At 53.6% G+C, this 17,114-nt stretch overlaps 1 protein-coding gene across 1 annotated transcript; it reads left to right on the forward strand.

The window, feature by feature from the left end:
• Positions 1-263: 263 nt before the first annotated feature.
• Positions 264-2,041, forward strand: Gadd45g (growth arrest and DNA damage inducible gamma). The gene is made up of 4 exons (XM_021654319.2): positions 264-446; positions 921-1,022; positions 1,115-1,328; positions 1,442-2,041. The coding sequence occupies exons 1-4, from the start codon at positions 394-396 to the stop codon at positions 1,550-1,552; spliced, it is 480 nt and encodes a 159-aa protein (XP_021509994.1). The 5' UTR covers positions 264-393; the 3' UTR covers positions 1,553-2,041.
• Positions 2,042-17,114: the final 15,073 nt, after the last annotated feature.

Here is a 17,114-nt window from a genome sequence, read left to right on the forward strand (position 1 = left end):
GGTTTTTTTTTTAACTTTTCCCTTTTAAGGACTTACAAAAAAGGAAAGGCGAGGCTGAAATCTGCAGGCTCCAGTCTGCCTGGTAACACCCTGACAAAAGCGGCAGATTTGAGGCTGTGTCATCCCCCGCACCCCTCCCCACGTGGCCTCCTGGCACGAGCCGCGGGCCTGCCGCCTCATTTGCATGAGAAAGCGGGCGCCGGCCAATGGGCGCGCGGCCTCCCGCCAGCTGGCGGCGGCGCGCGCGGCCGCTCTATAAAGAGGCTCGCGCGGCGGCGCCGGGCACACTCGCTGCTGCTGGGCGCGCGCGTCGGCTCCCGGGCTTCGCTCCCCGCGCTCGGCTCCCCTCCGCGCCCTCCGCTCCCGGATAACTTGCCGTTCGTGCACCGCACGATGACTCTGGAAGAGGTCCGCGGCCAGGATACAGTTCCGGAGAGCACAGCCAGGTGGGTTTCGGGGCGCCGAGAGCTGGGCTTGTGGGGCGATGTTTCTGGACGGAAGTTTGCGGGGTGGGAGCCGGGCACCGTGTGGCAGCGAGGTGCCGAGGCGGTGGGGAACGAGGTTACTACGTTTGATTCATGCGTAGAGGTGGGGTCTGGGGTGCCGGGACCTGGCCGGGACCCGGGAGCCCGGAAGCCGGGCGCCAGCTCAGGAGTTAGGGAACCGGTGGTGTCGGCGCCAGGTCGAGACTGGGTGATGGGGAGTGAGGGCGCCAGATCATGACTAGGGTGCCAGGGCTGTGGGCGCCAGGTCGGGAGCGGGGATCCGGGCGTGCGGGCGCCGGCTTGGGCTTGGGAGCAGGAATGCTGGCGCCAGGCAGGTCTGGGCTGGGGAGCCAGCTGGGACCTGGGGGTCAGGCGGCGGGGACCGCCGCGTCCCGGTGCTGGCGGGCCCCGCTCACGGCGCTCGTTCCCTCACAGGATGCAGGGCGCCGGGAAAGCGCTGCACGAGCTGCTGCTGTCGGCGCAGCGCCAGGGCTGTCTGACCGCTGGCGTCTACGAGTCCGCCAAAGTCCTCAACGTGTGAGTACAGCCGGCGTGCAGGGCTCGGGCGCGGCGGGGAGCGCCGGGGGTGGCGGCGGCGCTGACCTTGGCCTTCCCCGTCTGCCCTGCAGGGACCCTGACAACGTGACCTTTTGCGTGCTGGCCGCCGACGAGGAGGATGAGGGCGACATAGCCTTGCAGATCCACTTCACGCTGATCCAGGCGTTCTGCTGCGAGAACGACATTGACATCGTGCGCGTGGGGGACGTGCAGCGCCTGGCCGCCATCGTCGGCGCCGGCGACGAGGCGGGCGCGCCGGGGGACCTGCACTGCATCCTCATTTCGGTGGGTGCTGCTTCTCCGCACCCACGTCCCCCTCCCCCGCCCCCCGCAAACCTTTCTGGCCGACGACGAGCATGGCTGACCCCTGTATTTTTTTTTTTTCTTCTTCAATCTAGAACCCTAATGAGGACACGTGGAAGGACCCTGCCCTGGAGAAACTCAGCTTGTTCTGCGAGGAGAGCCGCAGCTTCAACGACTGGGTGCCCAGCATCACCCTTCCCGAGTGACAGCCCTGCAGGACGTTGGTCTGATCGACTTGGTGACGCTCTAGCGCTCTGCTGGCTCTGGAGTGGCCCTCCGAGGGCGCTCGAGTGCGCATGGAGACTGGCAGGCGGTGTTGCCTGGAAAGCGAGGAGCGCGGCCTCCCAAGAAGGGGGCTTGGAGGCGGCGGGGACCCCTTGTTCCGAGCCCAGGACTCTGCCAGGGTCCGGAGAGGCTGCTCGCGCAGGAAGGCCTAGGCTGGGACGGTGGCCGCAGGGCCGGGAAGAGCCGACTGGCGAGGCAGGTGTGACTCAGCAGCCTTCCCGTGAAAGGAGGGGAAAGGCAGCGCAGGCGGCCTGGACTTGGACAGCTGCAGGGGTGGCCAGCTGCAGGAGCGAGCCGGACTTCAGCAGGCTTCACTGCTGTTTGGAAAACGGATCCCGGGCAATGCTTTCATTTTCCAAAGGACGCTATCGTGGAAGCTTTGAATTTCACAATAAACTTATTGAAACAAACTTCTGCCTTTTTTTGAGGGTAGGGGATTCCTGTCTCCGGGGGAGGTGGCGAAGGGTGTTTCTGGTGGTTGATGGAGCATATGCAACCTGTGGCCGACCACCTTTCTGTGGAGCCAGAGAGTGCAGCGTCCCGGGGCTGGCGGAGGGGGAGGGGATGCTGGCGAGCAGTAAGGGAGAGAACTTAGGCCTGAGAACTGTTTTGTCCTTTCAGGAAGATTCTAAACTCGCAAGACAGGAGCATACTTGAGATAAGTGTGCAGGAGCTCCGGGCTTGCAATCCCATCCGATAACAGTGACTTCTGCTTCCAGTACCTCCCCGCCCCCTCGGCCCCTCCCCCGCCGCGGCCTCCGACAGCTGCTTATCTGAACAGCTTGCGGGAGGCCCCGCGCCCTCCCATACAATGAGCTTGCCTTCTGCAGCTCTGCCTCGGTGGCGTCTGTGGATTGGGGGTGGGTTGCTCTTGCTTTCAGGAACTTTCTCCTTTTAATTGCTCTGACAAAGCAGCGCCACTAATATCAAACATGACACCAGTGACTGCGTTTTAAGTATGAATCATCATTTTGTCACAGCCGTGATGGAAGTTACAGTATCTTAGCAGAAGTTGGAAGGCACCGTCTGTATAAATAGGGCGAGAGCCAGTGTGAGTGGGGTGAGCATCTGCCAGTTCCTATTCTGAGTGCTGCCCACGTCGGTGCGCGCTACTGCTGTCCACAATTCCTTTTAAAGTCGGAGGACAAACGCTTGGGAGCCAAGATTATCTTTTGAGATGGAACTGGGGGAAACGGCCCAGTGAGAGGACTTTTTCTGTTAGCCTGGGGCTTTCTCTGAGCCAGGCGGTGCAGCCTGGCCTGTGGGGGAAGCCGTGTGGGGCTTTCTTGCCTCAGCTCTGCTGCCCGGCAGCCTGTGGGCCTTCGGGGAAGGGAGGGGCGGGGTGCCGTTTTTTCTAAGAAGGCCATTGGGCTGATTTACCAGCAGTGCTTAGGGAGGCTGGTTTGTCGGTTGAGTGCCACTTTTAAAACGCCACTCCACATTCTGGAAGCCTGCACAAGGCAACAGGAAAACTGCAGGAACGCAAGGACGGTTCCTGTAAGGAAAGCTTGCCCATTCTGCTCCAAACCGCCTGCAGGGAGACTTCCGTTCCCCTTGTACCCAAATATCGCTGCCTCGCTTAGGCGGTTCTCTCTGTTTGCTTAGGTGGGGGAGCAGAGCTGCATGCTGAAAAATGACCTCTTGCTGTAGTGTGCTGTAGCAAAAACAAAGAGGGCGAACCTACTCCAGAACCATGCGGCCTGACATGCGTGAACCCAGCAGAGCGCTGCAAGGCCAGCCGACCCTTGCAGAACCTTGGAGTGGGCAACCGGTAGAAAACTTGGCTTTCTCTGATTGGCCCTTCTTTGTGGCCACCTGTTAGGGTTTTAGGAGACAAGGATTTTCAGGGGAGGGGCTGGGGGGATAGGAATTCAGGTTTGGATGTCTAGTGGGTGGGTGGGAGGGAATGGGAGCACAAGGTTTGTGCTGAATTCTTTCCTTTTTCTTTATATATGTAAGTTAATATTATTGTAATGAACTAACCGGGAGGGCAGGAGACGGTTGGAGGGTGTGTAGTTATTTAGGCAGGGTTCTGGACTCAAAAATCACCGTGTGCCTGAGGGTAACCTTGAACCCCTCCCTGATCCTGCCACCTTCAGCTCCAAAGTGCTGGGATTACAAGTGTGGGCTGGGGATGAAACCCAGGCAAGCACTCTACCAACCAAACCACACCCCCGTCCCTCAAGTGCGTGGTGTTTGTAAACGCATTGCATTCCGTCCTTGCGGTGACCATTGTTGAATATGCATGGATAAACCCTGGGTACATGCTAAGCGTGACAGGCACGTCCAGGGGAGGAACACAACTGTGGAGTCTAGAGAGCACTGAGCTAGTGTTTATGACTTACAAGCTAATGACGAAAAGAAGAGGGAAACCGACAACAAGGGAGCCACAGAATAAAGGGGTGAGCAGAGTGGTTCCTGGGCCACCCTCGAGCTGCTGTGCGACACTTCCGGGTGCCCGGGCCCTGGCAGCTTGCAAGCTGCAGGCTGATTTTGGAAAGACACCTGTTTTCGGGAAGGAAGTGTCTGCGTTTATAAAAGTTGCAACTCCATTTGGAGAAAACTTGCACAATGTAAAAACTATGTAAGAGACCTTGTAGCCCAGCACAGACATATTGGGTTACCCTCTGCCACCTGCATCTTGTAGACACACAAGTGCACTGTATCTGCTTTTGCTACTTCCTCCTTCCTGTGGGCCGCCTCTTGCAGACCCCTTGTAGAGTGTTAACTTTGAAGACTCCAGTCAGCACATGGGCGAAGATGCATGACCCAGCTGTGAGTCCTTTTTCACCTGTTGGTAGTCTTTGCCAAACAAGACAGATACCCGGAGCTGGGGATATGGCCCTGTAAATGAAGCGTTGCAGACAAAGAGTTTGAGGCCCACAACCCAGGTTAAAATGTCTGCACATGGTGCTACGAGCTTCTACTGCCAGCGCTGGGTAGGCGGAAGCAGAGGCTCCCTGAGTTTGGTTGCTCAGCCAGCCTAGCCGCTGATGAAATGCAGGCCAGTGAGAGACCCTGGCTCAAAAAGAGAAGATGGCTGGGGCTGGATAGATGGCCTAGCGGTTAGCAATGTCTACTCAGGTAAGCTTCCGATTGCCTGGAGCTCCAGCTGCAGAGACCTGATGCAGGATTCTAAATGTCCAGTGTCTAAAGAAAACCACTCAGCTGCAGGAAAGTCAACCATGCTGGTCGTTTATTGCAAAACATGTTTTAATATTAGATGATTGCTGGAAAATTTGCTCTGGCACACTGCCCAAAGATGAGGTGGATACAGAACTGGCCACTGGACCTCTGAGACAGTGTAGCAGGGAGAGTGAGTGCCAGCAAGCCTGAATCTGAGCCCCAGGACCCACATGGCAGAAGGAGAGAGCAGACTTCTCCCCATAGGCACACACATAAGATAAATAAATTAAAAGAAGAAGAAGAAGAAGAAGAAGAAGAAGAAGAAGAAGAAGAAGAGGAAGAAGAAAACAATTGAAAATAAAACAGACCCGGGAGTTTCTGGGAAGGCCAGGCAGCCTTGTCCACATGGAGCAATTTCTGCTTAGGGAGCCAGTGCCTCCTTCTCAGGAAGATGGCAGACAGAAGGATCGCAGCCATTCGCTGTAATTCTGAAGGCTTTAATTCTGGCACTATGCACGTTAGTAAAACATTCACCCTAGTGGCTCAGTGTGTATTGCTACTGGTATTTCCAAAGAGCCAGCTGAGAAACAAAACAAAACCAAACCTGAATTTTCCAGATGAAGAGCAAGGCCATTCACAAACCAAGTGAGGCTGGGGGGAGGGCAACCCAGAGACTATGTTTTTAAATTATTTATTTATTTTCTCAAAAAATATTTTGGGGGTTTTCCATTGGTTTTCTAGGGCGTCAGCTCTCTGAACTTTTCACCTGGGTATGCAGCTATGCTGTCAGGATAGAAGACACTGAAATAAGAGAGATTCTCGTGATAGCAGATTACTGAAACATCAGACCCAAAAGAAGTAAAATTTCCCCAAGAATTCCCTGTTGGGGGAGGGGAAGGCTGAAGGCCTAATGCCAGAGAAGGAACTTGCCTCCCAGGAAAAGATCTCAGACAGTTCTGATAACTTATCAGACCACCTTGCAGGACAGACTGGAGCCTAGACGTGGGCCCATGATAGGGGGACCTCACCCAGGTCAGGGCTGCTTAGCTATGCATACTTTAGGCTTCCATGGACTCTAAATCTCACATCGAGACCCCCAAAATGCACAATGGGGGGACACTGGACCTCTTTATTTGTTCCTCTCTCTGAGGTGGCCACATTGAATAAAATTTCCTTTCTCTGTTTTCCGCTACCACTTGACTTAAACAGTGATCTGAAGCTAGGTAGCTGAGCCCAGCTTGTTGGGGCTACTGAGGGTGGGGGTGAGAGTGATGGGAGCGGGGCCCAGCGGCAGGTTCTGACTCTACTGGCTCCAGTAACAGGCCACTTCGAATGGCCCAAAGGAAATGGGCCTTCCAGAGGCCTCACGGGAGCTATATGTCTTGACTGGGACCAGCAAAGCGTGATTTCGAATGGCAAGCCTCAGCTGTGTGCAGTTGGGAGAGTGGCTGGGCTGGCTGCAGAGACAGCAGGGACAGCGACTGTGGGGCTCTGGCAACCGTATCAAGGCTTTGGTTTCTGACTTAGAGCAAATTTACGTTTGGCCTCTGGAACTTGCCCTGCTTTTAAGCTGAACTCAAGCCTTTCTTTGTCTTCTAAGACTTGCCAAATGATTTCACCTCTCTCGGTTCTCCAGGAAAGGGTGAAGGCGACCCGGAGGAGTGAGTTCTAGGAGGAGGTTGGCCACGCTTAGGGCACCTGGCATCCAGCCAACCTGGGCAGCAGAGTTTAAAATAATTTCTTTTTCCTATTTGCAGCATCTGGGCTTTGATGGATGCCGCTGGCCTTTCGTTAGCTCAGGGTTGGGAGTGTGTGGTCTTTCCTTCAGTCCCTAGCCAGGCTGGAGCGTGCACAGAGAAAGTATTGGTGCGAGGGGGCAGGCTTCAGCGTCCACTGCCCACCTGTCCCTCACTGATCTCACTTGAAGGCACCGGGCTGAAGGCAGTGAGAAGTGTGAGAGCCTCAGGGTGACCTTTCCCCCACACAGTTTCAAACCGGGTGAGATTCCTGCAGGTCACTGAAAAGTATGTCACCGCATTCCTGTCATTTTAGTGTCCTGAGCACCATCTTCCATTTTTCTCTGCTCTCTGATTTCTCTGCAGTCCAGCCCTTCCCAGAATGTGGCCGTGTGCTTTCCCAGGAGCGGATATTTCCCTCCCTTGCAATCCCTCTCCCTCCCTCCTTCTCTTTCCTCTAGCTCAGCACCCTCCCCCCTCCTGCTGGGTGCCAGGCTCCTGCGTAGTGCATTTCTTCTGCCATGGCTGCTGCTGCTCTGAGCTAGCCTGGCTCTGGGCATCTCTCTGGCAGAGGATGCCAGCCTGCCCCTGCCTAGAGACCTCCCAGCCTCCTTGCTCCTGTCTACTCTTTTCACTCGGTGTTCCTGAGCTGTCTCCTGTGACTCACCAGGGCTTTCTTTGTGCTGTGAGCCCAGCCCATAGAGAGAGGTCCAGCCTGTGCTGGGACAGACAGTGACTCAGGCCCAGACCTGCCTGGCCAAAGGCCTCCTGTGGAGAGGACACTTACCCTTTCTCCATGTCTCCCCTTGCTCCACAATCTCCTCTGAGGATTGGAATCCTGACCTGTGAGCTGGGCTCTGGGCAGAGCAGCAGCACTGTGGTGACAATGACATGAAGGAAGTGGTCTTTCGGGATTCTGTGTGCTTAATCTGTCTGCTTCCTTGCTTCCTGCCCCTGTCCCTGCCCTTTCTACAATGGCCAGGATTGCAGACCCCCTCCCAACTTTTAGGGTTGCCTAGGTTACTAGGCAACTAGAAGTCTTCAGGTGAAAGCAGCCACAGGAGCATATTGAGGGGAGGTGGTCTGGGCTGCTGAGGTGACTTCTGGGCCTTGGCCTACCCATGACAGAGGCTGGTGGCTTCCAGGGTGTACAGCTGCCGAGGCAGGTACAGAGCTGGGGAGAGTAGCAGATGGAGGGTTGAGCCAAGGGAAGGGATGACAGTTAGAGGGCTGCGCCAGAGTAAGGGAGGGCAGGTGGAGGGCTGTGCCAGGGGAGGTGATGGAGTCTCTCAGTCAGCCTCTGCGAGAGGCATGAGGTAGCAAGCAAACAGAGGACCGTGCTGGCTTGAGGCAGCACCAGGTAAAAATCAATATTGCACTTGCCAAGTGAGTCTGTGAGCTTGAGAGGAACAGAACACAGTGTTGCTGGGAGAACAGAGTGGCCTCCTTGCTGGCCCTTTCCCGCAAGGAACAGGCCCTTCTGGACCCAGGGCTGTGTGTCTCAGGCTGACAGTGCATCTTTCAGCAAGACCCTGGTTCCTGGCTAACAGTACCAGGCTGGCAAGGCCACAGGCAGGGTTCTCTCTGCCAAGGAGCACAGAGAGTCAATGGAATCTGGTCCAGAGATGAGCAGGTCCCTGTACAAATGTCACAGGGGAGGTCCTTGGAGCCCGGGAGCCTGTTTCTCCAGCCCCATCCTTATCAGGAAGGTAACAACCTCTGAGCAGGAAGCAAAGGGCAGCTGGCCCTGTGCATCTGCTGGACAACCCACCTGCAGGCCCCATTGGACAGACAGCACCGTCACCCCCGAGCCCTCAGTGGCAACCCAGGTGACAGTCACCAGGAGGCAGAGCTCTGTCCTGACCCTGGGATGAGAGCCAGTCTGTGTGTCCTTCCCCAGATGATTAAAGGGCTTGACAGATGTGAGTAAGGCCATAGCTGTACGTGCACCCTAAAGAGAAGCGCTCAGCTAGCAGTGGGAGAAGGCATGGGAGCCGGGGTGCTGCAGCCTGTATCCATCACTGCTGGTTTGGAAGATGAAGGTAGCTAGGAAGCAAAGCATGGGTGGTCCTTAGAGGCAGGATGGCTGGACTCTGGCTGATAGCCCGAAACGTGAAGAGGATCTGATTCTTACCCATACAGGGAACCGGTACCTATCAATACCACAGCTGAGCTCTACCTCAGATTCCCCGGAGCTTGGTCTTCCCTAGGACACTGTGTAGGTACGCCTGCCCAGCCTGGAGTCTGACCCAGGGCTCTATTAGAAACAGCACAGGTACTGTTCAAAACTGAGTCTGTGGTAGTTCGTTTGGCCCAGTATGGCCAGAGGCAGCAGTGTCCTTTTTATCTTTAAACATGTGTGTGCATGTGTGTGTATGCTTGAGCGCAGAGCCTTCACAGGCCAGAAGAGTGCTCGTATTCCTTGGAGCTGGAGTTAAAAGCAGTTGTAAATGGCTCAACATGGATGCCAGGAATCAAACCCGGGTTCTCTGTAAAAGCAGCAAGCACTCTTAAGATCTAAGCCATCACCGGCTTGGAGAAGAGATGCTCAGAGCCAGCCAGGGAGGTGACAGGGAAGGCAGCAGCAGCCCTGGGCCAGCATCAGGGCTAGCTCCTTCATAGCAGTTGTTTCAGTTTTGATCCGTTGCTGGAAAACCGGGGGGGGGGGGCGGTATTTGGCCTATACTTCCAGGTCACAGTCCATCACGAAGGAAGGGAAGTCGGGGTAGGAAGTCACAGCTTGGCAGCAGGCTGGCTTGCTAGTCCAGGTAGCATAACTCCTACTCAGGGAACTTGCTCACAGCCAAGGAAGCACAAACAGACACCTGGGGGATGCTGCTTTCTCGCTCAGCTTGGCCCATTGTCAGCTAGAGCCCTATACAGGACTACTGCCCAAGGAATGGCGGTCCCTGACATCCCCCATCCTAATGCTGCTGTCCCTTAAATACTGTTCCTCATGTTGTGGTGACCCCCAGCCACAAGATTATTTTGTTGCTACTTTGAAACTGATAATTTGCTGAAACCATAATGTAAATATCTGATATGCGGAGGGGTTGGTAGCCTCTTCCTCCCTCCCTACCTCCCTCCCTCCTTCCCTCTTTCAGTGTGTGTGTGGTGTGATATTTCAACATCACTGTGAGGTTGCCGGGATGTGTGCCCCTGAGCCCAGTCACCCCTACAAGAAACAGCAATTGCCTGTGTTCTTAGGAGTGTTGGGCTGTGGGGTGGCGTTCCAAGAAATGAATGCTGCATCCACAGATAGCACCCGACTTTATATATGGTGAATCTTCTGAATGCATCCCTGTGGTAAAGTTCAATTTTGAAATTAGACACAGAAAGAATAACCATAGCCAATAATGCCCAGCGACTTTAATGTTATTGTATAATAAGAGTCATTTAAAAACTCACAGACTGGCTTTGAGCATTTTGGACACTGGCTGATCAAGCACGCTGGAAGCACAGAAACGGTAGCCACGTGCTGTGAGGATTGCCTGTGTTGGCGGTCTCTCCCCCTTTTCCTTTTCTCCGCTCTCTTCCTCAACCCCCTCAGCTCATTGCTGTAATTTGGTTCCTGGTGTGGGGGATGTTACAGGGTCCTCATTTTGCAGGTGAGGTCACTTGCTGCAGCTGTAAGTTACGGGCTGGTCCAGGTCTCCTCATCAGCCTGGGCTTCTCTCATGCCCATCCGATCCTCATCTGCACCCTGCCAGGGACACGCTGGCCCCTGAGGGCCACCCCAGGGTGTTCCCAGAGCTTGGAATTCTCCTGAGAAAGAAAGGGGCTGGGAGGAAAGATGGAACACGGCAGGCCCTCTTTCCCGGGTGTGTGCAGCTTGGCCTAATTTTCTTGTGCTATAATGGGGTTAGAGAATAGCTCTCAGCACCGTTGTCGCTCACGGCTTCCTGTGACGAGGCACAGACGCATTTGCCTGGCTCTCCAGTCCCTGGATGTGGGGAAAGTAGATCAATGAGATCCAGGAAGAGCCCAGGCCTCTCTGTCTGGAAGTCGGGGCGGCCGAGCACAGTTATGGGAACACTCACAGAGGAACGGCAGCACTTTCTCCTCTTCCTCCAAGTGCGTCTCGGATCCTGTAACCACTGACCCAACTGCACACGTACTGAGCCACTGATGTGGCTTTCTTTACCCTGTCACTTGAAGGGACTCACCGCCTGTTTTATAGTTCAGTTTTCAGTCTTTAAAGCTGCTTGTGGGTTGAGGTTTATGAGCCTCATGTGTGGTAGTTTGATCTCATTTTAATAAATTTATTATTATTATTGTCACTGCTGTTGTTTGCGTGTGTGTGCTGCACTGTACATATGGAGGTCAGAGGACAAATTTTGGGAGGCCGTCTTTCTGGCTGTGTCTACACTGAGCATTCTCTCACTGACACCCTCGTGAGCTTCTGGGTGAGTCTCCTGTCTCCGTAGACATGCTGGCTTTATAGATATGATCACCCACTCTGGTGGGATTTGCTCTTTTTTCTTTTTCTTTTCTAGACTCCAGAGATCAAGTCAGGTCATCTGGTTAGTACTTTCATCAGTTGTTCCTTTGCTTCTAATTTTTGACATCGGGTCAGGGTCTGTCCCCACCCAATTATGGTAGCCTGATGGATATTCACTTGTCTTGATTCTTTGGAGACGATTTTTAAAATGTTTGTGTGTGTGTGTGTGTGTGTGTGTGTGTGTGTGTGTACATAGAAGGCATGTGTTTGAGTGCAGTGTCATCAGAGGTCAGAAAAAGATTCCTGGCACTGGAGTTACCCTGCTTGCGATCCACTTCGTGTGAGTGCTGGGAGCTGAACTTGGGTCTCCTGCAAAAGCAGTTTGCATTTTTTCTTCTTTTTAGGTTGCATCTTTATTTGTGAGTATCCGAGGCTCTCTCTGTAGGTCAGAAGGAGTCAGATCCTCTGTGGCTAAAGTTACAGGCAGCTGTGAGCCGCTCAGGGTGGTTGCTGGGAACAGAGCTCTAGTCCTCTGGGAGAACTTCAAGCACTCTTCACCGAGCCGTCTCTTTAGCTCCAGTGTGTTCTTCCTGAAGGGGGAGAGTCAGATAGCTCGAAATCACCTGGAACGTCCTTGCCATGAACTGCAAACAAGCAGAGTGGAGAGGTTCAACAGGAGTGTGACAGAGACAGTGAGCGGCATCCTACAGAAGGCCTGTTCTTCAAGGCAAGATCGGAGTGCGCCAGGCTGACTCATGGCAGCGGAGCAATTCAGGGAACGGCTTTCTCGGAGCAGGAGTCTGATGCAAAGATTCCAGGAAGCAGATGTCAGTTCTGGGCTCAGCTGTCAGCAGTCCATTTAAAGCCATCAGCGCTCACTTTCTGTCGGTGGATTTCCACAAATCACTCTAGTCCTGCCTAACTCTGGGAGGCCAAAACAGCAGAGACCAAGTCCTGGAACCTGTGTTGGCTCCAGGTCGTGAGAAGGTCTTGCTGGGCTGGCTGGGGATTCGGAAGGCCCTGGGGTGTGGAGGCTGACTGTCCCCCAGAGCCCTCTGTGTTAGAGACTCAGGCCCTATAGAGGTGCTTTTGGAGGCACTGGGTCTTCTGGGGAGAGGAGTGTGTCATGGAAGGTATTTAGGTCACTGAGATGATCATGCCCTCCAAAGGTTATTATGAGACCTTTGTCTCTTTTTTCTCTCTTCTTTGTATGTATGGTGTGTGTGTGTGTACATGTAGAGGATAGAGGCTGACAGCGAGCATCGTCCTCAATTTCTCTCCAACTATTTTCATTGACGTAGCATCTCACTGTGTAGTCCTGCTGCTGTAAAACTTGCTGTGGAGACTTAGATGAGCTTGAATCGCAGAGCTCTACCTGCATCTGCCTCCTGAGTCATGGATCAAACCATTGTGGGCCTGACTGTGCCCCGCCCCCCACCTTACTTTTTGAGACAGGATTTCTCACTGGGCCTGCTGATTCAGCTAGACTGGCAGGCCAGCGATCCCCAGGGGTCCTCCTCCCTCTACCTTCTCACCACTGATGTACCTTCCTGGTTATATGGGTGACGGGGGTACAAACTCGGGTTCTCATGCTTGTGTTACAATGGTCTCACCCACTGAGCCATCTCTTCAGCTCTCCTTTCGCTTTTCTGTTGCAAGGACGAACAGCTTTTCTCTGATGGTGAAGTACCCACCACAGGCCCAAAGCAACGGGGCTAGTCTAGCGTAGCCAGGAACCAAAGCTGTGAGCCAAAATGGACCTTCTTCCCTTACAAGCTGGCTGCCTCAGGTATTTCCTTACGGCAGCACACGGCTGAAGCACCAGGCAGTGCAGACAGGCAAGATTCCTGGGTATGGCAGACAAGGCCAGGAGGCTGACCTTGCTTCTCAGGAGGCAGCCGGACAGGCAGCCACTTTCCTTCCTGTTGCTCCTCAGTCCTCGTGGAGCCACGGCTTCTCCAGAGACACAGAGCGGAAGCAGGCATGGAAGGTGGGGAGAAGCAGGAACCCGTAGCTGTCCATTCACACCCCAGGATGTTCCTGATGCTGGTGATATCACTGGAGAAGGCTAGGGACCCCCTTCACCTCAGAGCCCCTCCCCACAGCATGGAGGTTCCGGCGGTGGGGTGGGGCCTCCTCACTCTCTGGTTCAAGTCCACCTGCCACATGTGCACATGCAGTCTGCATGAGTGAGGCCAGATGGCAGGGTGCAAGGCCTCCAGGGCTCAGTGAGAACCACAGGGTGGAACTCTGAAAGCCCCTCACCTCAGGTACTCATTGGCAGTCAGAGCAAGTTCAAAGGTCAGCTGTTCCTGGAAGAGGCTGCCCGTCGTGGTTTGCATGTGCACCTTAAAGCAGCGGTTCTCAACCTTCCTGTCGCTGGGACCCTTTAACACAGTTCTTCACATTGTGGTGACCCTCGACCATAAAACTGTTTCTGTTGCCACTTCAAAACTGCAGTTTTGCTCCTGTTATGAGTCATGATGTAAATATCTGATATGCAGGATCGTCTTAGGCAATGACCCTGAGAAAAAGTCATTGAGCACCCCCAAAGGGGTCGCAACCCACAGGCTGAGAACCAGTCCTGTAACCCCTAGGCTATGATGGGAGGAGGGACTTCTTGGTAGCTTTTTATGGGGATTAATGGCCATTAAAGAAGAGCATGATGGAGAGAACTTGGTGCATTCTCTGCCTTTCTGCTCTGGTATGGTTTGAATGTGAAATGTATAGGTCCCCTGTTCCTTGTCCTGGTGGCTCCCCACCCCCACCCTATACTCACATACTTCAACACTTGTCTCCCAGCTGGTGGTGCTCTTTGGAAATGTTGTGGGACCTTTAAGGGGCGGAATCTCACTGGAGGAAGTAGGTAGTGGGGTGGGCCTTAAGGTCTTACAGTGTAGCCCCACTTCCTATTCCCTTTCTGTTTCCTGGTTGCAAATGCGATGCCTCCCATCCCTGCTGACATGCCTTACCTGCTGCTGTGGGACGGAATGCAGCTCCCTCAAATTGAGTGTCAGAGTAAGTCATTCCTACCTTATGTTTCTCGTCAGATACTTAAAATTATTAATGCTTGTCCCTCTCACCCTAAAAAGACACAGTGTTTATCTTCTGGACACCCCAGCAGTGGGGCACCATATTGGAAGCAGAAAGAGAGAGAGAGAGAGAGCGCCTGGTGGCTGCTTGATACTGGATTTGTAGTGTCCAGAGTTGGGGGGACACAAATGTAGTTTGTAAGTTACTCACCTTGGAGTATTTTGTCCTAGCAGCACACTCAGTAGGACTCAACGGGACAACTCCAACAGGTTCTGATCAAAGCCAGACTCCTGGGAGCCTTTTGTGGTGGGTAAGTAGGATGCTGCTGCATGAAGCCACAGTCATTGACCAGAATGACACCAGCAGCCACAGAGTGGGCAATGCACCAGGCAGGGGAGCTGCTGTCAGCTGCCGGGACTTCTCAGGAGAGAGGCTGGTCCGTTGGTCATTAGCTGCGTAACTCTGACTGTAAGGCAGACCTCACCTTTATCAAGCGTCGTGGGACCAATGGGACAACACCTGCTGAGGCTGAGTTGGTGAGACCTGCTCCGGGTTTCTGTGCTTGCTGTCAAGAAATGTTGAGATGGATGTGTGTGTCCATTTACACAAGATTGGAACTGGGGTGTCTGGCAGCCCCTTCCATGCACCCCTTTACACTTGGAAAGAAATGGGAACCAAGTGAAAAGATCCCCAAGGCTCATGCCAGATGCAAGCAGAAGACTGTTGGGTCTAGGCCCTAGGCCCCTGCAGTCCAATAGTCTTTCACTTGCTAGCCAGATCAGCGGAAGCAACTGCAGTGACAGTCACAGCGGCCTTCTGTGGTAGCCTTCTCGGGGGTGGCACCCAGAGAAGGGAAAGGCCGGGTGCTGCCCAGAGCTTTTTCCAGGGGCTGGGAGAGTGGGACCAGGAGTGGTCCCTTCTTCCCAGACACGTTTCTCTGTTTCTCTCTGGCTCTGGCTGGCTGTCCAAGGCATTGTGGTCTCTCCGCTGGCTTCTTTAGTGTGCCCCAAAGCATTTTTTTTTCTGTGTGAGGTTGTTCTTAGTCAAGGAGAAAGGAGACTAGTAGTCCCTGGAGACTGGGAGGAGTAAGGAGGTGGGGAACAGAGCCTTGAGAACAGGTACCAAAGTATAGTTAAACAACAAGTGGAGAGCCATGGCCCAACAGAACTTCTTGAAATACTGTGCAAAGAACCGGAAGTTGGGAGTTCAAAGGTTCTAAAGGTAAAAGGATGCTCTTTAAGGATGGAAATGGCAAGGATCCCATGCTGGCCGTTATTAAATGCACATCCTGTAAGTATGCACAAGTATTGTCGATTAAATATGTGCTGTTGTTGGGTGTCAGAGAAGAGAGAAAAAAAGAATTAGATCAGTAGTGGTGGTCAAGGATGAGAGGGCAAAAGTGGTGCTGATGTGACCTTTTGGAGAAGCAAAGGTGCTGCGAGGAGGTCCTCGTGGCCAAGCATGAGGGCCTGGCCATGCCTTTCATAGCCTTCTGGACATGCCTGTCAGTGTGCTGCCAGTAGCTCTCTCTACCTCTTTTGTCCTCCAAGTCTCTGTTTGGGGGTACCCTGAAGTTCTGCAAGCATCTGGTGACAGCCAGAGCTTCGTCCATCTTCCTCAGATTCTGTCCTCATCCAGCCAACACTGGACAAAAATTAAAGGTGGTTGTGGTCTTTGGACTTCTTGCCACCTGTCTTATATGACACTTGTCACAGAAGAATGTGATGAGGGCCCCCCCTTCAAAGTGGAAGGAGCCTTTGCATTTCGCAGAGGGATAAATATGAACCAAGCAGTCCTCTTACAGCTTTCTGTCCCTGGCATTTGTGATATTTATTGCTCTTTTTGTCCCAGGCTGAAAATTACTTCAAATAAACAAGACAAAAAGAATGGCTAGTGCTTTGGTTGCTGCTAAATGGCCGTGCTGTGGGAACATTGCGCCTTGAGGAATTCCCAGGCAAGGTGAAGGGCATGCAGCCTGCATACAGCATGTTCTGTTCTGAACAGGAACCTGGTGGCTCCATCCTTTGCTCTGTCTTGCACATGTCAGCAATTAGTGGGGGAGAATTTCAGCTCTCAGGTTCTCCCAGGGCTGGGTGTTATTTGCTGCTGGGCCTGGACCTGGCAGCAGGGAGCAAATGTCAGCCCTCAGCAAGAAATCTGCCAGAAGCTGGCTCTGGGAGAGGCATCTTTGGCTTACACTGCCTTCTAGGTTGTACCTGCTGGAAGGCTGGCTTCCACTCCTTACCCTGCCATTGTGGGTTCTGACCTATCTCAGGCTCCTCCCCTGTCCCCTGAGCCCATGCAGGTGCTTCACAGGGTGTTGCAAGGAGAAGTCCTGAGGTGTGTTGCCAAGGGCTCTCCTAGTCTGCCTAGCAAAACTCATTTTCCTGCCCCTCTGTGTGTGAGTGTGGGCTGTTCCCCTGAAACTCATGCTGGGATTGAGTCCCTGCTGTCTGTGGAGCTTGGAATGGGCCTTTAGGAGGTGATCAATATTAAATAAAGACATTAGAGTGAAACCCACGTTGGGATACTGGTGGTTTCCTAAGAAGACAGAGAGAGTAGAAAGAATACAAACATGCTAACTTCCTGTCTTTCACCCTGAGATCCGCTGGCTGCGCTGGGATTCTGCCAACTAGACCATCAGTTAATGAGGCACCTGCATCCCCAAACCACAAGACCAAAGTAACTCAGATTGTCAGGCTTGGTAGCAAGCACCCTCACCTCCTGAGCCTCCCAGTCTCCCTCCATCTGCTCTAGACAGCCCTATGCCATGAGCTCACTTGCTCAGGGTCCCAGCAACTCCACCTGCTCTTCCTCCCATGGACGTTTCTGGAAAGCAGTAAAGCTTTATTTTAAAAGGTTAAAATGTTTTAAATGAATTTTTTAAGCTTTTGGGATGGGTCACATGTATGTTGGGCTGGCCTTGAACTCTGGAGCCAAGACCGACCTTGAGCTTCTGGGTAGCCTGCCTTTATCTGCCAGTGCTGGAATCACAGGTGGGCCTGCAACACCATTGTATACAGTGCTGGGGGGGGGGGGGGGGAACCAAACTGCCGGCTTCATGCGTGCAAGACAAGCATTCTACCAACGGAGCTGCATGCTGTCCTGAACGTCTTTTCTGTGTAACTCACCCAGTCTGTGGCCTGC

The sequence above is a fragment of the Meriones unguiculatus genome, chromosome 19 (assembly GCF_030254825.1).
Source record: "Meriones unguiculatus strain TT.TT164.6M chromosome 19, Bangor_MerUng_6.1, whole genome shotgun sequence".
NCBI classification, from domain to species: domain Eukaryota; kingdom Metazoa; phylum Chordata; class Mammalia; order Rodentia; family Muridae; genus Meriones; species Meriones unguiculatus.